Source organism: Barbus barbus (genome assembly GCF_936440315.1).
Source record: "Barbus barbus genome assembly, chromosome: 16".
Lineage (NCBI taxonomy): Eukaryota > Metazoa > Chordata > Actinopteri > Cypriniformes > Cyprinidae > Barbus > Barbus barbus.
This window is the reverse complement of record NC_136744.1, coordinates 7,067,918-7,089,932: the sequence shown is the minus strand read 5'-3', so window position 1 is coordinate 7,089,932 and position 22,015 is coordinate 7,067,918. Positions and strand designations below refer to the sequence as shown.

The 22,015-nt window shown below is 37.3% G+C and overlaps 1 protein-coding gene across 6 annotated transcripts in view; it reads right to left on the bottom strand.

The window, feature by feature from the left end:
- LOC306882840 (E3 ubiquitin-protein ligase UBR2-like) overlaps positions 1 to 16,119 on the bottom strand; it is a 33,680-nt gene extending 17,561 nt beyond the window's left edge. Inside the window, exons 1-14 of one of the 6 annotated variants that reach the window (XM_079437784.1) lie at positions 15,775 to 16,119; positions 12,795 to 13,054; positions 11,302 to 11,380; positions 7,144 to 7,254; positions 6,757 to 6,887; positions 6,372 to 6,510; positions 6,204 to 6,266; positions 5,632 to 5,752; positions 5,217 to 5,324; positions 4,569 to 4,657; positions 2,596 to 2,694; positions 483 to 646; positions 265 to 364; positions 51 to 179 (exon numbers count right to left, since the gene is read on the bottom strand). In XM_079437784.1, coding sequence (XP_079293910.1) covers positions 51 to 179; positions 265 to 364; positions 483 to 646; positions 2,596 to 2,694; positions 4,569 to 4,657; positions 5,217 to 5,324; positions 5,632 to 5,752; positions 6,204 to 6,266; positions 6,372 to 6,510; positions 6,757 to 6,887; positions 7,144 to 7,254; positions 11,302 to 11,380; positions 12,795 to 13,054; positions 15,775 to 15,858 — 1,677 coding nt within the window. In that variant the 5' untranslated portion in view covers positions 15,859 to 16,119. Of the gene's footprint in view, positions 1 to 50; positions 180 to 264; positions 365 to 482; positions 647 to 2,412; positions 2,695 to 4,568; positions 4,658 to 5,216; positions 5,325 to 5,631; positions 5,768 to 6,203; positions 6,267 to 6,371; positions 6,511 to 6,756; positions 6,888 to 7,143; positions 7,255 to 11,301; positions 11,381 to 12,794; positions 13,055 to 15,774 lie in introns of all 6 variants that reach the window. The other 5 variants (XM_079437780.1, XM_079437783.1, XM_079437782.1 and 2 more) reach the window with 5 other exon arrangements.
- Positions 16,120 to 22,015: the final 5,896 nt, after the last annotated feature.

The following is a 22,015-nucleotide window of genomic DNA, read 5'->3' as shown; positions in this document are numbered from 1 at the left end:
CATGGTGCATTATGGGTACTAAAGTGACTCTGTGTCTAACATGCACTTACATCACTGGCACACCATTCCTGCATCATAGAGATGATATGTGTGAGCTTCATCTGTAAGGTGAACGCTGCCTCCCATTCTGGCTCCATATCTATGTGCTGCCCCACCTGACGCACTACTGGGTCCATTCCCTGCAAAGAGGACACACACAGCTGTTTCAGTGCCCAATTTAAAATATCAATGACTCACAATCTTAAAATCAGATTGGTATGTCACCTGCATGCATTTTAGCAACTCCAAGAAAGCATCAAAACCTTCCAGATACTTGTCCCTGAGCTGGTCGGTCCACTCTGTTGGACGGCTTATCAGGACATACCTGCATCAAAGAGAAATGCATCATGACACGCATCTCGAGAAATGGGAATTTTAGACAAAAAGATAACAGTATATGACTTCCTTCCTGTGGAAATGGGCGGACATGCTCTGTATCTTACTTGAGGTCTCCTATAAGGCTCTGGACTCGGCGGAATTTGAAGGCCTGTTGTGCGGTGTAGCGTTCAAACTGAAAGCGGCCCTGCAGGTCTTGGTGTCTGAGGTGGTCCATGAAGGTGCGGATGATGGTGGTCATCAGGTTCTCTTCTGTGATCAACATACGCGCCTGGAAAATATCACATACACCACTGCCACATCTGACAGACTGCTGGAGGTAAGCTGTTTTTCACATTTATTGAGAGGAGAAGATGAGACAGAAGAGAACACAAAAACAAAGGCAAGGGAAATGAAGGAGGAAAGGGAGGAGAAAGCAGATGTGGAAGTGCAGAGAAAAATTAAAGAGGAGGAGGGAAGTGGAAAAGCAAAGAGTATGAAAACAAGAGCAGTGAAGCAACCGAAAATATTCGGCCAGAAATAAATGTTTGGTATAGGCAAAACTAAATAATTTACTGACGTTTTATTAGTACTTCTCCAATGATGCATTTTGACTGTCAAGCTACAACAGAAACCTGCCAACCGTTAGGACAATACTGATATCTTGATTTTAATTGATCTACAAATTTCGGTTTCATGTATGAACAAAACTCTCTAAAACATTTTTTGATGCATGCATACTAGGGACGGGCGATATGGGCTTAAAAATATATCACAATATTTCTGGTATTTATCGATGACGATAATTCAGGGAATCCCGTTTCTTTAGAGGAAAGTATTATCTTTCCTATTTTTTACACAATATAGGGTGTTGTGAGCATTACCGAGTACACACGTAATGCAATGATTTTAATTCATACTCAAAGCCAGAAATCGCCCTTGCGCAGAAACTACACATATCCATAGCAGAAGTAATATTACTGAAGATGCTCCATGAATTCCGCTGAATAAAACGCACAACAGAGATTTTAACTGATGAAACTTGAAGACAATAAACATACGATTGCAAAAAAATATATGGTTTATCTGCGTTCTTCAAGCAGTCTTGGGTATTTTTTATAAGGAAAGTATATTTATAATGCAATGCTAATCAACATAGTATTATATACAATGATAAAGGCTATCATTCTGTAATATGAAACCACGTCTGGTCACAAAAATAAGTTATTTCAAACACTATGTTATTAAGTTAATTTAGAGAAAAAGAATGTCAATAAATGATCTCTTTCTTGGACAACAGGTTTGTAAACGGGCTCATACACATGCAAGTCTGTATCCCACACGTGCTACTGTACTACATATTCAGACCAATGTTTTTGTGCATTGTACAGCCCTGACCAAACCTGTTTTAGATTGTAGAAGGAGCTCCTCATGTGGCAATAAACTCCTCAATTTCACATCCGCCTTCCGCGATGCTGCTCGGCACAGTCGCACACAGAAATGTGAACAACTAGACTTTATAGTTATCACGGGAAGACTAATACTTATCATGGGGAGAATTTTTACCGGTACATCGCAAATGATAAGATATCGCCCATCCCAAACGCATACCATCCAATAATCACAATAAGCTTTATTTTTGATATGAAAGTCTAAAACCTATCAAATTCTATGATAAATTGAAAATTAAAAAGAACTTGTAAACTCTCTCAAGTTAGTTATGTGCAACTTTATATTTGCATACAATTACTTTTTTGAGTGTTGATTACTAAATAAATCTGATTATTAATTGATTATACTATTTTTGTATTTGGCTAACTGAAAACTTAAATTTCAGTTTTGATTAAAAAAAATTTATAATAATAATTTCAGTGCATCACAGTAAAGAGGAAAGAGGAAGGAACCAAAAGGAAGGAAAGAGGAATGAACAATTGTAAAAAGAAAACAGGAAAAATGGAAAGGGAAGAGAAAGCGTGAAAAGAAAAACTGAAGAGACCAAAAACCCGAAATGACAAGCCTCTTCCTCACGGCAGGCCGTCTCTCCCTGCACAAACTTACCAGAGAAGGCACAGTGAACATTTGCACAGAAAGATCAGTGACGGAGAACTCCCTGTCATGGTCGTCCTTCACGTAGTCGCTCTGCAAGCGCTCATAGTTCTGCAGGTCGGTGGTGAAGGAGGCAGGGGAGAGGAGAAAGAGGCAGAAGAGAGAGGAGAGGTATGTGGGATTGGCGGTACTCACCACAGTGGGGGCGGTGAAGAGCTGCACTGACAGAGAGGTCACTGACACTACACGCTCGTGATCGTCCTCCATAAAATCTGTCTGGAGGCGCCGATAACTCTAAGGGAAGGGGGGAATGGGGCATATTCACCTTCCAGGTCAGGGGCATCTGCAGTTACGTCCCCCGACTCTGTTCTGTGTCTGGCACATACGGCTTGAAGTTACACCGCGGCACTGGGGCACATGTGGAGCCGGGGGACTTGAGCTGAAGCTAAACTTTACACTCTTACTTTCTAGTTGTTGTTTAAGCTAACTGAGTTAGGGCCCTATGGTTTATGCAATGTGGAAATAAATAAAAAAATACCATATAATGTGGAGTATCACTGAATTATGCAAAAGCAGGGCTGTACACTTAAAATCATATCGCAATATTGACAATGATTACGTTTCATTTACTGCACATTCTGAAAACACATAATGCTTGTGTTTTCAGCATCCATGGTCTCATTATACGAGGACCTGAACACATGAACTTCATCTCCAGAGCTGCTCTGAGAGTCACTTCACCAGCATTTCGCCATTTCATTTGATAAAACTATCATCAAACACACTCACAGAAACCCAAAAGGTCTTCACGACAACCCACCTCAATAAAACTGAGAGAGAAATATATCACTATTGTACAGTAGAATATATTTATCAAAATAATAAATCTTTATTTTAAAAAAATCAGACCATTTTTTCCTGCAAGTTTTAATTTTAACAGTAAAACTCAATTTTGCAGCACTTTGTTTTCCAAAAAATAAAAAGCAAGTGTTTGATTTTAATTTGATTACGTTTCAAAAAATTAAACCAACTATATTTTATGCCTTCATTTGATTACAGACATTTTTCCATTAAAAGTTTAAATCAGAATTTTAAATAAATAAATAAAACACCACCAACACAGAACTTCTGAAAATAATAAAACATGTTTCAAGACCAAATTGTTATATATAAAAAAAAAAAAAAAAAAACTTAATTTAAATGTATTTAAGTATTATTAAATAAAATTCTAAATTATTTGTAATAAATTATTAAATTATTAAGTAGAAAAATGTAATCCATGTATACTAAAATGGACAAATTTGAGAAAAACATTATAATAAAAACAGATTTCACAAGGCCCTACTTCAGAGTGCACTCTAAGAGAAAGACTTCCTGCTGTCACAGCATGACTTGGTCAGAGGACTGCAGCTGGCAGCGAATCAAAGACCGCAAGAGCAGCTCCGCTAAGTCATAGTATCTCTCTGTCTTACACATGCTCTCTCTCTGAGACGATACCCCTCACTGAACAGGGAATGGCTGCTCAAACTCTCACCCAGATCAGCTGAATCAAACTGAGTGTGAAGTGAAAGTGAACTGGATATTCAAGTGTCAAACTTGGCACATTCTAACACCAATTCAGTTGATGATGCAGCAAGTTTAATCTACAACATTTTGTTGATTACCACAGAAAATAATTTCACCAGTTTGCAAAAACAAACAAAAACTGTATTTTCAGTATCACACTTACACTGGAATGTGTGTGGAATTTGCTCCATTTAAAATATGTTTTGTGACTTTTTATCTCACAATTCTGACTTTTTTCCTAGAGACTATGAGTTTACATATAATATAGAGAGAGATCAATTGAGGGAGATAAACTTGCAATTCAGAGAAAAAGTCAAAATTGCAACTTCATATCTCGCAGTCCTGAAGTTACAGCTCACAAGTGCAAGTTTTAATTTTAGCTTATAGGCAGAATTTTTATCTCTAGTTTACATCTCACAATTTTGACTTCTTTTCTCAGAATAGTGAGATAAAATGTTGCAATTACTTTTTTTCCCCCATTCCTCAGTAATCATGAGAATGCAAACTCTAGTGGGTAAATGTGCTAAATTTTCTCCACTTTTTGGGGCTTTATGGGGTTTACTGTCAATATAAAGACTGTGCCATAGTAAATGAAGTCTTACCTTCGCAAACTGGATTGCGAAAAGCTTCTTGTACTTTGTATCCATGAGAAGGCTGCTCATAAAGAGCTGGTGGTAAACATTTCTCGCTCCTGCAGAAAACACACGATTAGATACTTAGATTAGAACTTAACTGGGTGAATCTCACAAAACCCATTAAGAACATGTTCAGGAATCAAACAAAAAATTATGGTTGCACTTCATTTTAAAGTATATAATAAATTAAAGTACATAAGTATTGAGCAATATTAATTAACAACATGTACTTTTTATAGGGTTAGTTGCTTTAATTATATATAGTTTACTATACAGTAGTAACTATATGTAATGTGTTACAAGAACACTGAGAATGGAAAGACACTCAACTAAAAATAATGGGAATAAATACGTAAAACGTACAGACATGACAGTAATGAGACTTGGAAGGGAAATCAGTCTTGTCATGAAATGCAAATAAATACTCCAAATGAATTTCACTTGTCCTAAAATATGCTTCATTTTCCTAGAATGCTAAACATCTTAATCTGTTTTTCTTTTGATTTTGGGGTAAAGTGTGATCTGTACACGCTTTCATGGCATTCACTGGGCTGTGTGTTTCTCCATTCCTACAGTATCTCAGTAGAGCTGATGTCAGCACACTCTTTCTTTCACCTTTCCACATCTTGGAGTCACAGAGCATGAGCGTGTCCACCAGAGAAGAGTTCTCTCCCTCCGGTCCTCGCTGCAAACCCACCTGACACAGGATCCTCCTCAGAGCATCTGATAGGAACAGCAATAAACTCAGGCACTGATTCTTCACAAAAACCGACACAAGGCGTACTGCTACATTAAAGAGGTCATGACATAAGAAATCAAATTTGCCTTGATCTTTTGACATAAGAGGACTTTATACCATTAAAACATCCTGCAAGTTTCATAGATTAAAACGTCCTCCAAACGATTTCATAACGCTTTGTCTCTAAATGGCAGTTTAATTTGAAAAATGGTTTCAAAACACTTCCTCATGTGCAATATCGAGGGGGCACTGATAGTATTTCATGTAATGATGTTAACCAATCATACTGACCTGAGTATCTGATGATTTGGCCGAGCCAGGAGAGAGCTTTGAGCGCAAAACACTGATGAGCCACTACAGAAGAGTGCATGACTTCAACCCGCAGGGGTTTCGTCTGCCGACTCGTGTTCCTCTGCAAAACAACAAACTACATTTACACAAACATTTTAATGATGCTTTAATCTCTGAAAAATTGCCCCCACAACGCTAGAATATTTTGGATGGTTGCCAAGGGGTGATATAATGTCCTCCCTTCAATGTCAGTCTATGGGACTGACTGCTTAGAGACTTGTATGTAGCATAACAATGCGAGGACATGCAAGAAACCAAGGTTTGATATGTATTGCAATAATGAAAATAGGTAATAGTGATGTTTGTTTAACCAAACACAACTAACAATCTTGTTTGTGAATTATGTATCATTGCCTGATGCTGAAACCGCTCTATGCAAATTGGGAGCATTTCTCCAAAAAACTTAAATGAATATCCAAGCTAATCAGACCTTTCAGTAAAAAGAGCAAAAATCCCAATCGCTTTACATATCTGAGGCAAATGGATGGGATTTGTGATTGTTCAGGACTCACCACAATAACAGATTTGGCCTGCTCACAAAACTGGAAGTCCCCAAAGCGAACAGACTTCCTGCCCTGAATACAGTGAACAGAAGTAATCCATGAACAAAAGCAAGAACAAGCTGTGCTTACCTTAAGCCTGAATCGTGGCACTGTGGAACTAACAGCAGGTGAACTTACATCTCTGTCCACGGTGGTGGCGAAACTGACGGCCTCTTTCTGAGAGCAGTTCACAGCTTTCTGTAGTGTATAGATGACCTGCTCGTACGTGTGGACCTCATCATTGAACAGCATGCAGTAGTACGAGTCTCCACGCGCCCTTGAGAACAAAATAAGCGTGTTACATTTCTCCCAATATACTAACATGCATTAATCAAAAGCAATCATAAAATGTGATGAACTGAATGTTAGTACTTCAGAGAAATCAGTTTTATGTCATTTCATTAAAAAAATAAAATAAAAAAAAGTTACACTCTTACTGTTACCACGAACAGCTAATATGTGACCCTTCTTTGAAACTCTCAAGATGGTTAAGAGTCGTAGTATGAGTGCTAATGGGTCTTACGGGGGCTCAAGGCCTTCAGGTAGCTCGTCCTCTTTTTCCCAGGTGAGCATGTCCACAGCATATTTGAGGATGATGGAGAAAACATTATATGTGCGAGCAATCATCTCATCAGACAGATTTGCCAACAGATCCTGCCAAACAAAACAGGGAACACAAGGGTTTGTTTCCAATTTAACCCATATACTGCTCTAATAATCCTCAAGATCTAGTTAATAAGCTGTAATGTTGTGCATATGAATATTACATCATGCTGAAGTATTTGTGTGGTACTGCCAAGTAGAGTTGAGAATTAAGAAGTATTTAGAATCAGCTGCATTTAAACCAGAATCATTAAAATCCTCATCAATTCCCATTCCTCTGGTTTATTCTGTGTCAGAGGTGTCTCACCTTCTGGGAAGAGTCACTGATATTGGGCTCGTGTTTATGACAGTAAGGACCCTTCTTCCAGGCCTCTGTGTCGCCGCAGTCGCAGAAGCCTCCTCCTCCTGAGGTGGTCATCTACAGAGAGCACAAAGAGCCACTTACTCACAAAGACAGCAGCACATGACGGCTCCTAGTTGATCTCAAGTCTCTTATATCTGTATCTTAGAAATAATAGAGCTGTCATTGTCATGAAGTCACTAGTCAAGAGACACATGACTGTCTGATCTAGTGTTCCTTAAAGCAAACACACTTTCTTGCACATGCTATGAGGGTTAAATCACAGAGACACCACAAATTTTGGGACACTTAACCCTATGAAGCCAAATATTATTGCCTGACATTTTACACACAAATTTCTATGGACTCATAATGATCTCATTTTTGTAAAGTAAAGGCAAAGACTATTGAATACCCAAGACATGTCACTCATATAGTTTTGAATGGGGAAAAATGCAACGCTCAATATGGCCGCTCAATCGCAGGAAGCCCCGCCTTCTGAATGAAAGAGCCAATCGGTAAAGTCAGCACGTCACTGCAGCTACCGTTACACGTCCCGGTTGCTATAGAAACAGTCAGCATTCTGAGACATGCGCTGAGGACTCCGCATGCGCACTGGTGGGTCTAGCCTGAAAAATAAGCTTTTAATAACGCTATTTGAGCAAAAGAAACAACATTTATGATACAGTTGTCAGATTTCTTTGGTGATTTCAAATCTGAAATTTAATCGTAAGCTTAGTGAACAGTTTGAGAATTTGATGTTTCCCCATTCAAAGAGCAAAGATGGACTTGTCTCAAAGAGACTTTGGTAAATGTAAGAATAATTGGTAACACTTTAGAATAGGGAACATTTATTCACTATTATTTATGACTTTTCCCTCACCAAACCCCTAATTTGCTGCTTATTAATAGTCAGTAAGGTAATTGTTAAGTTTAGGTATTGGGTAGGATTAGGGATGTAGAATAAGGCATTAATATATGCTTAATTCGTACTAATAAATGGCTAATATTCTAGTAATATGCATGCTAATAAGCAACTAGTTAAGAGACCATAAAATAAAGTGTTACCAAATAATCTTTATATTGTTACTAATTTATGGACACTTACTGGACTGAAGCAACTTACTTGATTATTCATATCATTTTTAGAAAAATCATGTTAAATTGTGAGAATCAAATATAATCAGGCTGTTGAGGAATGTTTATTTGTTCATCTCTTATTATTGTATTATATTTTACTATATTATATTATGTTTTGCCATCACCACAATAAAAACTACAAGATTGATCAGAAAATTTAAAATATATCATCTTAGTAAGACATTACTGAGAGATTATTATAACTAATTATAATTTTTGTCAGTAGTCTGCTATATAGTTATAAACATCTCACTGACCTATCAAAGTTTCATCTTACGTTTTGGCTTTATGAATATTAGCAACTGCACCAAATTGCATTTTTCCTCAGTTTGGTAGATCCAAAGTTTTTTGCCCTCTTGATCACACTTTATGAGCCAATAAAGCCACAAACCCCCCCGCAGAACTAACTTTTCCAGCCATTTTTGCAACAACTTTTATGATTTTTGTCAAAAACATTTCAAGGCAGTTACAAAAATCTGAGTCAGAGGTAAAACTGAAACGGCACTTAAATTAGAAAGCAGGCTGTTCATTTTGTTAGACTGGCTGTTTGATCTTCACAAATGCAACAGTTTCGTCTGTCCTGTAACCTTTACAAGGATGTGCACCATGAGTCACAGCTGAAAAAGTATGAACTATCATTTTGGTTGAGCCATGATGACTTCTCGGACTTAGTTTGGTTGGACAAATGTAAACAGGAATTTTTTTGTTAGGGAGAAGTCAGGGTCCATGTGGCGATAGTGCAGCCAGTTTCTACTGCACCAAATGGGACTGACCCAACACTTGGTACACTTACATTTAGCAGACGCTTTTATCCAAAGCGACTTACATACGAGCACAATGGAAGCAATTAAAATCAACAAAAGAGCAATGATATGCAAGTGCTATGACAAGTCTAGTCTCACGTAGCCAGACCTTCAGACTGATGGCTGAAGGTCTGGAATATATCGTAGCTTTCATTGGCCAAGGCCCGCCCATGAGGCTGTTTGATCGACATGCCAAACAACCAATCACAGTTCGTTTCATTCAGCATCACATTTCGGAGCGTGGAAATGTCGCCACAATAACAGAGAAACTCTCTGTTAACAGTGTGAAACTCTCAGATGTATTTTAGTGTGTAATTCTTTAACCTTTGTCAGGCATTCTCTTTGTAAAGCATTCTTATAGTGTAAGAATGACAACATATCCACGTGTTCTAGTCTACTATTAATAAAATTATAATCAAAAAAACACTTTAAAAGGATTATTTATCAGAAATATTATTTACCAGAATTTATTTAGGAGAAAAAATGTAAATGTGCAGTATTTCTGAAAAAAAAATAAAAATTTTTTTTTATATAAAATCAATTAATTTGAGATGCTTTGATTATTAAAATTTAATGGAACCATTAAAATCCAGAAAATAATGGAAAGCAGAATTTGTTGCAGATAAAACCGTAAAACTCAATTAATTAGACAGGCTTTTTGATTAATAAAATTTAATTTAACCATTAAAACATAGCATAGAAAAATGGAAAAAAAATGAATTAAACTGATTTCATAGGGCCCTATAATAATAATAATTTTTTTTTGTGGTAATAAAAAAGTGAACAATAGCTTTTAAAAATGACATATCATACATATACATATATCATAGTAATGATGCAATAATAATTAGTTCAAATAAAGTATCAAAAGCAAGAAATCATATGATTTATTGAAAAAAACTGTTAAAATACATAATTATAAAACAATAGAGCTAATGTACATGACGCATTACACCAAAGGACTGCAGGGGACGCCGAAGGCCTGACGATTGTTTTTACACATTACTGCGCGAGCTAATCCTTGATTAATATTGACCAAGCACCATTTAACTCAAATGTCCACTTAATCTTTAATATTTGGCCATTTCTTTAGGACAGAAACGCTATAGCCACTGTAATTAAATGAATATGTGGACATCAAAATGTGTAAACTCAGAGTAAGGGTTTGAGCTTTTATTTTGGAAAATTGCAATGTATTCTTCTGTGTTTGTGTATTTATAAATGATTTACCTTACAAATCTGATGAAACGGCGCACGTTGCGTTCCCAGATGAACGTTATAAACCCAAACTCACAACAACATGCAGAGATGAAGTTTGAGACGGTCCACACATGCCGCTGTGTGACGCACGTGTTTAACCTAAACGCATGTAAATAATTGAAGCGCATATACTGTGTTAGAACTGCATCGTACATAAATTATAATGTTTGTGAATTCACAATTATGCTTAATTAGGATTTTTAAATGGGTTTAATATATCATGCAGCCTTGGAAAATAGTCTAATAATGTGTTTTATGGATTCTCGTCCGTGAAATGCTCCACTTCTGGTATTTTGCCGGTTAGTCGTTGCGAGCAAAATTAAGTCGACAATTTTTAAAGATGGACTAAAATCGACGAATCGCGACAGCTCTAGCCATATGCATCAGATGTTTAGCCAACGTTCCGTGGGCCGAGGCTGAGACTATAGTTAGCCTAACGCAGTACACATAGCAAGGTTTGTTTTGTTTTGTTATTGTATAATAAATAAAAACAAAACAGTACAGAAAAAGAATAGAGCAAGCTGATTTGTTAATTGTTTGCTTTTTGTTAATTGTATAATAAACAAGTAGATAGAACACAAAAAGAATAGAGAAGCTAGTGTTAGCAGTTAGTAAATGAACAAGTCAGTTTTTTTTTTTTTTAAGAATAGAATTAGAATAGAGAGTGCTAGAGTTAGAGGGTCAAATAAAGATGGATGAGATGTGTTTTTAGCCGATTCTTGAAGATGGCTAAGGACTCAGCTGCTCGGATTGAGTTGGGCAGGTCATTCCACCAAGAGGGAACATTTAATGTAAAAGTCTGTGAAAGTGATTTCTGGTATTCTGTGATTTTCAGCTGTCACACCAACATGCTGTTACATACCCGAATGAGATGTTTAAGAGCGGTAAAGTGACCACTGTGTGCGTTTCAGTTTCCTCTTACCCTGTAGCGATGCTCTTTGTGAACGCTGCCTAAGAAGCACTGCATACACAGCACGCAGGTTGGATCAGCTGCACACTCCCTGAAAAGGAAAAATATCAAATGTGAATTACTTACAGAGTAGAACTGCAGCTTTAAAGAAAAACTCAGTGAGCTGCCTACAATTAAATCATTTTTTAGGTAACACAGAGACACTCGCAGATGAATGCTGCTCCATTATGCTGCCTTTTTGATACCTCATTTTGGGCCAACTCTAAGGCAGCATGGCATGCATTCACATATAAAGGAATCCCACTATTCACTTCAAGTGAATAACTCTGTTGCAGTGTCCCAATTCACGTACCTTCAGTCTTAAATAGTATTCAAAATTGAAATTTGTGTCCCCCAAATTGTATTATGTTGAAATTAGTATCTGAAAGGTACCCCGGACAGTTTACTCTTTCCGCTGGAAATTCAAAGTGCAGATCCGTCAACACTCTGTCTAAGGGCTAGTATTGGCCATAACCCACTATGCTTTGAATACATTATTGGCAGTCATTTATGTAAAGGGGTTTGAATGATTAATAAATCAACATCTAACCTGATGGAAAACATTTATTTAAACTGCAATAACATTGTGAAATGAGAACCAATGATTCCTCCAATTAAAGTAAATAAATAAAGCCATCTCAGAGTAAATACCAAAAAAGAACTAGGAGAACTAGGGTTTGGATCCGAGCCAGTGCCACATTACATGACAGGATTGAAAATGAACACCTGCACAAATTCTTAGGATGCAAGACGTATTTCACACACCATTCACATCAGCCAGATCAGATTCTATTCTGATAATACCAGCATGATAAAGTATTCGGGATATGTGTTAGCCCTTTTATTTGTTTCTCAAAGAAACAGAGCAGAACAGTACATACTCCAGTCACCTCCGGCCTCTTAGCCGGCTTACAGTGATCTTGCCTAAACCTCACAGCAACCTGACCTAATTCAGCCAAAACTTCCATGTCTGTGGGAACACACTGACCCACAGTATCCCAGATCAGACGGCTTCAACAACTTCAGCAGCATACACGCATAACTTAGGACTTGTATGGAGAAAAAAAAATATGTAAAAAAAAAAAAGGAATAAATTCAACTGTGACATACACTACCAGTGAAAAGTTAATATTAATATTTAATGTCTCTTATGCTCACCAAAGCTGCATTTATTTAATAAACATTTAGTTAATTTATTTAATAAAAAAACAATAAAAACAGTAAGTGAAATATTACAATTTTAAATTATAAATATATTCAAACAGAAAAAAGTTCAAATGCTATTCCTTCCTGTGATCCAAGCTGAATTTGCAGCTCACTAAGTTTTGGAACAGAGCCACGATGTCTTGTCTTAAGTGCCTTCTGAAATCAAATTAATTGAGAATCATTGTGAATGCAGTCTAGATGAGAATCACCACCTCTCTTCGGGTGGATCAGAAAGAGATGATGAAGTATTGACATTGTACCTGCAGGAGTACGTTGGCTCTCCCACTTTAAACACATGGCCACAGAGCTGTGAGGGCTGGTTGTTCTGTTCCAACTTGGCCAATCCCACGGACGGCTCTTCCCCGCACAGGTACCACTCCAGCGGGCTCTGAAGCAGCAGCTGAGCCAGCAGGTCCTCATTCTGAGGGTTCAGGTTGGGGCCCAGGCAGTAGATCTTGGGGACGTAGCAGGCCAAGTGCTGGTACACCTCTTTGGGCAGGTTGCTCACCTGCAGCCATTTCTATGGACAGATGGGCAAAATATTAGACAAACAAAAAGAAAATATATAAATATATAATTATATTATTATCATCTGCTAATCAGTGCTACAGAGCAAAAGCAGACACAATGGTGAACAAAGGTGAACAAAGGTCAGGCTTGAAAAAGAACACTAGTGGTCAGGTGGACAGTCTTTGATTGCACTGCTTTTTCATATTTGCATGGCCTGGAACATGGTCAATTTCTAAAACATTTCCCACACAATTTCATTTCTTGCAAGTACTAAGCTGAACAATGACACAAAGATCTTTCTAGAGGTGTGTGGTATGACCAAATCCTTACTTCACAATAACAGTATTTTTGTGGTTAAACATAAAAAAAGGTTGGAAAAATAATATTAAATATACACATTAGTTACATAACCATGTGTTACTAATTATCAGAGAATTAAATGGGATACAAATTCATCTCATTTTTTTTTTCTCCTTCTCAAAATTTACATGTCAGACGAAGTTCAGGCATCAACCTTCTCATTATTTCTCCCTTAATTTTTTTTTAATCAAGGCAAGTGGAGTTTAGTTGTTAATAGCTGCCAAGACCTCACAACTTTATGCAATCTCATATGTATGTGTATTAGGGGTGGGCGATATAGCCTCAAAATTATATCACGATATTTCAAGAATATTTGTGATAACGATATTTATGACTATATACAAAAAAATATGGAACAACGTTTTATTGGTGACTGCAGCTGACAGGCAGCAGCATTTATTAGTGCAAACACAATGAAGGGCATTTTTCCATCCTTTTACAATGAGCTACTAGCCGTTCATACATTCCACACAACGAAATAGGTAGAAGTATTCATGATTTGTGCTGATTATTGTATTGGATTTGTATCGGTGAGTACTGAAGGCTGCAATATCGGTATCGTATCGGAAGTCAAAACGTTGTATCGGGACATCCCTAGTTAATACGTCATTGCGTCACTATATCATTGATATCGCGATATGACACTTTTTCATCATGTAAAAATTTATATTGGTATTATCGTGGATGGTATGATATGGCACACCCCTAATGTGTATATAAACATAAATGACCTTTTAAAAGTTTGAATACATTTATTTAACAAGAATGCATTAAATCAGTCAAAAGTGAGAGTAAGGACTTAAAATGTTACAAAAAATATATTTCAAATCAATTGTTCTTTTGAGAATTGTTCTATTCATCAAAGAATTCTGAATAATAAACGCACAATGTTTTCAACAAAAATATTATAATAAAAAAATAAGAAGGAATGTTTCTTAGGCAGCAAATCAGCATGATTTCTGGAGGATCATGTGACAATGAAGACTGGATTAACAGCTTTTAAATTAATAATTGCTATAATATTTCATTATATTACAGTTCTTATTGTATTTTTGACCAAATGCAGCCTTGGTGAGCATAATAGACTTCTTTCAAAAACAAGTTGCTGCTATAAATAATCTTACACAAACTTAGGTAGTACAATTTTTGCGGAAAAAAATAGCTTTTGTTCTAAAAGTGCTTAATTATTTAATAACCATAATGGCCATGACAAAGAAAACATGGCCTTTGATTACAGTGCATTACATACATAAAATAAGATAATAATAAACAAATTGTATGACTATCAAATATTTTAAATTGACAATACAATCCCAGAACGAACTCAGACAGCATCAGCTTTTTTTTCTCTTTCTCCTTATAAATGTAGAGTGTTCATGTTAGTTAAGATGATAGATGATGATTTAGAAGATAGTCATAGGAAGCTCACAGGTTTTTTGTACAGTGTACAACTCTGACAGCATGTTTCGGATACTGTAACAGCCTAGATAATGCCCAAAAGCATGTACATGCCACAATCACATGCCAGAAGGAAACATAGGGATTACGTATGCACAGTAAGTGGAACTTGGCAGTCTTTGCCACTGTCTCCATCGACCTACTAACCTGGATTTAGTGCTAGAGCGTATTGCCAAACAATCCAGCATCAGTTTTCAGACAATTCACCATGCAAGAGCTGCCTGAGATTTGTCAGCACTGACCTAAAGTGTAAAGTGACCTGTGTTTTTCAAGCACATGGTATCTAATATACAGTCAGGATTATGTCTTTCGGTCTATCAGACAACACATGCATATGGTTTAATATAACCACCATCTGAGCTACCTTGTAAAAACAAACCTACTTCTGTTTTTGAGATTGATGTGGCATGTAAATGTAGTGGGTTAGCCAATTTACAAAATGAAAAACATGTAACTGGGCTATAAACTTAATGTTTAGTTTGTGAACCTTCAACACCTGCTATACAAAGAAACCAAAAATACAGTTTACACTAATGTTTTTACAGAAAAACTACACATATTCCCAAGCTATGTTTTACAAACCGATTGTAACACTGTTAAAACAGCTGTTTGTGAGGCAATGCTAATTACATTCTCTTTAAACTGCCAGCAAACCCAAAACGCGAGAAACGACAAAAGGTTTTACTTGCAGCGGTGTTAAATAAATATTCGCGTAAACGGAGTGTCAAGTGTGTGTGTTTTGGAGCTTGAGGTGTGAACATCAGGCTAGCTGTTAGCGCGTTAGCAAAACAACCCGAGACGAGGAGCGAGAAAAACTGAAAATTCATCGCCGACGCATCGATTACGCCAAACAAATACATATAATTCATCAGAAGATATATTTTATAGAGTCTTTATCAAACTGTCGCCTACCGCAGCGGTGTCCTTTGCGGAGAAATTGAGGAATTCGCTACACAGAGCGGACGGTGTATCGCTATCGGTCTCGGCCGCCGCCATCTTTCCTTCAGTGTCCAGCAGCAGACGCAGAAGAGAGGGAAGCGGAAATCAGTCAAAGAGCTAGGAAACTTTTCAGCTGACTAACGGCAATGGAGTGTCCCTGTTGTTGCCCTGGTGACAAGCCACTCCCTCTCACATGTGCTTTAAAAGAATACTCGCGGAATAATTCAATTGTCCCTCCAAACCCCGTATGCTGTTGTTATTTCTCTAGTAAGCGCCCTACATAGGTGTCGTCGAAGCATAGTGGATCTGTGAAGAATCGTTAATGCGGTTACAGTGATCTATCAATCTTCGCATGACATCGCATTTTTTGAATCTGAACACAATGAGATTTACAGAAGGGCAAGATCATCGGTCCAATTATCTGTAAACTGATAAATAATTAATAGCCTAATCTATCTGTAGTTATCATACTACAGATGACTACTTTTTATGTTTCTCAAAAATTAGATAAAAAACAATTTAATAAAAATGAAATCTCTTATAAGGCTGCTATTTGATCAAAACAGTTTTGTATTTGAATGTATATTGAAATGTAATTTCTTCCTGCGATGCGAAGCTGAATTTCAACTCGTCAGTGTGATCCTTCAGAAATCATTGAAACATTTCCGATTACAAATGAGTAAATAAAAGAGACTTAAAGATCTTGTTTCACATTTTATAATTAAAATAAAGCCACTCTAATGTGCAAAGATGCAAAGAGTGTTACACTGGGGGGGAAAAGTCCTTTGAATTGACTTTTTAATGTGTACATCGGTCCCAAAATGTGTTCAAATTACATAATTTTCCTCCTTTTCTCAATGACTTATTGCTTGCCAAACCAAAATATTTAATTCATGTTAGATTACTTAAAATAATCATGTTGATTCAAGGTATATTGTCATTACACAAATGTATGTTGTACTGTTAAAGTGATTTCATTGCGTCAAGGGTACCAACTTGATTTCTTAATGCTAATATTAATCAAAGGTATTATGCAATATTATAATGTATTATGGGACCAGAGTTGTGTAAACCTAACTTGCTTTACGTAAACTCCAGACATGTTCAAATGTGTGCATACAAAATCAAATCTAAAAATGCATACTGGCATTGACAAAGACAAAATACAAGGGCTGATACTTAAATGTTGTTGTATTGAGTTGTCAAACTTTGCAAATTCGCAAAAATTGAGGACTGAGCACAGTTGCCATTCATTGATTACACAGAAGAATCTGAACAAAAACACTTTTAAGTGTCATATTCGAACACAAATACATAATCCTCAAAGTGGATTAAGAAAGGCAAGACATTTATAAACTGTTGTCAGTGTCAATTAAGAACAGAAAAGACATTTGTATAAATATTAACTGTCACGGTAGACTTAGGCCCTGTTTACACTAGTGCATTTTCGTATTAAAACGCATAACTTTTGCTACGGTTACGGCTATCGTTTACACTACTCCTGCCTATCGTTTACACTACACTACTCCGTTTACACTCAAATGCAATCCTGGAGTTTCCAAACTAAAACGGGGTCTGCAGCGTTTTCAAAAGTCTCCGTTTTCGACCTTGACAACGCTGCAGACCCCGTTTTAGTTTGGAAACTCCAGGATTGTATTTCAGTGTAAACGGACCAAAACGGAGGATTTGGAAAACGATGGCATGGCTGCCCACATTCTCTCTGCGTATCTTTGACGACCGTGCAAACAATAACATCATGCTTGTAATTGTACCCATAGAGATGTATGGGTAGACCCCATTCGACCGCTCCAAGCACGCAGACGCGTCCGCCATCTAAATAATAGAGAATCTACCTATACATATCTATGGTTGTACCTGCATGAATGGTCACGTGACATGCGTTTTCAGTTGTGTAGTGTAAACGGAGATTGTTTCTGCAATGCAGCGGAAACGCCAGTGTAAATGGGGATCGTTTTCATTCCAAAACGCCGTTTTAAACTAGTGTAAACGGGGCCTTAGAAGTGCATATACAAAATAGTAAATTGTTAGAACAAACAGTGCAACTTGGTACAATGCATAACAATAACTGAAGGTTGCAGAATTATGAAGTCCTTTCCAAGTCTTGCTCCTTGTGGATTAAATGTTGATTTCTGTAGTTCATTCATTAGTTTCAGAGTTTTTACTGCTTCGTCACTGAGGGTTTCTTGTCATCATCAGTAGCTGCAGAAACACCATAGACAGTCATTTAATGGCAGTGTCAATAAAAACTAACAAAAAAATTGAACTGAAAAGAATTTACAATGAACCCATGTATGTTTGCACATGTTTTCACAGACGTTCTTTATGAGTGTGCAGAGGTCTCTTACATGTCTTGGACTGTATCAGATTGAGCAGCAAACTGTGGAGTTCCTTCACTTCAGCCTTCAGCTCACCCAGGCCCTGACTGTGCTTCTGCTGGTCTTTCACAAGTCTGTGAAGAGTCTTGAGATGTTCTTCTTTCTCTGGAAGTGCAGCGCTTCTCATTTTGTAAAAAGCAATTGTTAGGCAGGCTTTCCAGGAACATCACTTGTCAAAATATACATGTTATAAATGGTAACATGAAAAAGACCAAGATGTTTATCAACCAACCTTGTGGTATCTTCTTCTCTGGCACCTGCATAGGCTAAATGAGGTGAGAGTGTCTCTCTTTGGATGCTCAGATATTTATCTAAAGTATCCTGCAGAACATACAAACTATCAGTTATTCTGAGATTTAAGAAAAGACATGAAAAATACTACAACATGCAGTTGCTGTTAATGTAGACACCTTGATCTGTTCTGTGAGCTTCTTCATCTCCGCATGTTGTTCTGGGTTAGTGGTGACATCATCATCATAGAATTCTCCAAGCGGGGCACAATTCTGGTGGATGTACTCGTTGTCATAGCAACGTCTTAGACAAGGCATGGATTCTTCTATTTGCAGAATGATAGCAGCTTGTTGCATCACCGCATTGGCCAGTGCATTGTCATAGACCCTGTAAATGCAAATGTTTAACGAACGTAAGAGTTAAAGGAATAGTTCACACAAAAATGACAATTCTACCCAGGTGGTTTCAGTACAATGAAAATTCAGAGTGAACACATTTATATTATCGTTATGGGTGTAATTTGGACTATATTGATACTCTTAAAGGGATAGTTCACCCAAAAAGCTGACAATGGCTGCAGTCCACTATATGTTTACCAACATTCCTCTAAATATCTTCTTTTATGTTCAACAGAAGAAAGAAACTCATACAGGTTTGGAACAAGTTGAGGCATATTAAAATGAAAATTATGTCATTAATTACTCACCCTGATGTCGTTCCAAAACCGTAAGACCTCAGTTCATCGTTGAAACACAAATTAAGATAATTTTGTTTGAATCTGAGTGCTCTCAGGCCCTCCATAGACGAAAATAAATTCATGACAGTACATGATGCAAGCGCGTGTACTGTCATGAACGCACGTCCACAAGAGCAACAGTAGGGACGAAAATGTGGAACACAATCGTTATTTTTATTTTCTTTGCGCAAAACTATTCTTGTGGCTTCGTAAAATTACGGTTGAACCCCTGATGTTCCATGGATTATTTTACCGATCTCCTTGCTACGTTTCTGGACATGGGAATATTTCAGTTGTGTTGCTGTCTATGGAGGGTCTGAGAGCTATCAGATTCAAACAAAAATATCTTAACTTGTGTTCTGACGATGAACGGAGGTCTTACGGGTTTGGAACGACATCAGGGTGCGTAATTAATGACAGAATTTTCATTTTTGGGTGAACTAACCCTTTAAATGATGACAGAACTTTCATTTTTGGGGGAACCGGCCCTTTAAGGTGCGGTCACATTTACCATTGCTCAGAAAAATTTAAAGGAGACCTATTATGCCCCTTTTTACAATATGTAATATAAGTCTCAGATGTCCCCAGAATGTGTCTGTGAAGTTCCAGCTCAAAATACCCCACAGATCACTTATTATAACATTTTGAAAATGTCTATTTCGAGTGGAAGCAGAAACACGCTGTCTCTTTAAATGCAAATGAGCTGCTGCTCCCCACCCCCTTTGACCAGAATAGAGCTGCACCATTACAGCTCGTGCCTCAGATACTCAAAAAAAAAACACATCTGTTTGGTTCTGATTATCATTTCTATCGTGCTGAAATTATGCGATTTAAACCATATCAGTTTAAACTCTTGATGTACGGTAGTGATGGGTGAAACAAACCCTTTTGAAGCTTCGAATCGAAGCGCTCAAAACACCACACGCTAGTGACAAAACCTCAGGCTAAAACATGCATAAAAACAGCTTTTAAAACTTTTATTGAAAGTATAATACATTAAATGCTATAAAAATGATAAAATAACATTAAATATGAAGTGTCTGTATAATATGTGGCTTTTAAAATATTTTATATTAATTTGCAGGGCTTGTTTTGTTTTGTTTTATGGAGAGCTTGTATAGGCCAGAAAGAGACTATTAACTACTTCTCATCCTTTTATTTACACAAATGTCTCGTTAAAAATGTCTACAAATTGATGAAACTGATCAGGTAAAACCCATAGACGCTGATTCAATGTTTCGCCGCTGGGGGGCGATCTCAAACTCGCTAGAGTCACTGGTTCACAGAGATCGCCCCCCCAACGGCAAACCATTGAAATTTCGAAACGTTTCGAAACAGTTATGACGTAGTGAAGCCTCGTTTACTGAAATCATGTGACTTAGGCAGTTTGATACGCACTCCGAACCACTAGGCGCGTTTCCATTACCCTTCAAATTGCGCAAATTGAAATTGCGAATTGAAAATCTGCCTAATGGAAACGCGTCAATTTCGCAAAAACGCCCATATATCGCAAATAAGTTTTTACGCTCACATGAGGTGTTTTTTCAGGCAATGCGAAAAAGGAATAATTTGTAAAACTGCAATGGAAACGTTTTTTTCGCAATTACAGGTCACATGGTGTATGTAAAATGGCATATGATCGGTCTTCTATGTACTATAACCTCTAAGAAACACTTAATACGTGGCCGCTCTCAAGTGTAAGGGGCTTTGCCTGCCATTCATTTCTTTATTTAGTCATTTAGCAGACGCTTTTATCCAAAGCGACTTACAAATGAGGACATAAGAAGCATTCATGCTTAGACAATTTACACTACACACATCTGCGGCGCAGTGTGGCTCTGATATGGCCACCGGAGTTGTTCTCAGCCACTCTAGTCTATGCTTGTGTTTATATGAGGCGCGTCGCGCACGTTTCTGAAGCAGCTCTCCGCACTGCTTTAATAAAGATACATGCACACGCCTCCGATTAAATATAGCCAAAATCTGTCAAAATCCCATCAAATTTCGTTGCCATGACTTATCGCGAGAGCAAAAAAAATTACGTTTTTGTCGCATAACATCTGTTAATGGAACTTTTTTATCGACATTTATAAAATATCGCCAAAGTTTTTCGCAAATCTGTAATGGAAACGCGCCTACTGTTTCAAAACAAACAATTTGCAAAAGCTTCACGAAGCAGTGCTTCGAAGGCGCCCATCACTAATGTAGAGTTTTCTGAGCACACACATCTGAAGCACGCACACAGAAAGCGGCTGTCACAGGTCATGTGAGTACTAAACGAAGTTGTCTTTGAAGTCTTATTGCGCTTAAACTGTCAAATACACACAAGTTTATATTTAAGTAAAAAAAAAAAACAGTCAGTTATGTTTGTGAAGGTAAACAGCTGGGAAAGAAATCACATGTTTATTTAATCTGTGGCAGCAGCGTAATATACAGTAAATAAATCAATAAATCCACTGCTTTCTTGTCTCCTCTGAGACTGGGACTCTAGATAGTGTTCTGTGCTCATCAGTGCAGCCAAAGACAGAACAGTTAGCATGCTTTGCTCGAACTTTCGCCATGCCGTCACAACTGGTGCACCGCTGTTGCTTGTAAAAACCACAATGTCAGAGCCATGGGTGTAAGTGTGCAGATTAAGGGGCGGTAATATTATAATAAGATCCCCTTGTTATGTATTGGGGAAAGGAAATCTGAGTGGCTCGCTTTTTCACAAGTTTACAGAGAAAGGCTTACCAAAGAAAATGTACTGGGTTGTTCTTTTTCACATTTTTTGGGTTGGTAGATGCACTGGGGGCCCAAATATAGCACTTAAACACAGGAAAAGTCAGGTTTTCATGATATGTCATCTTTA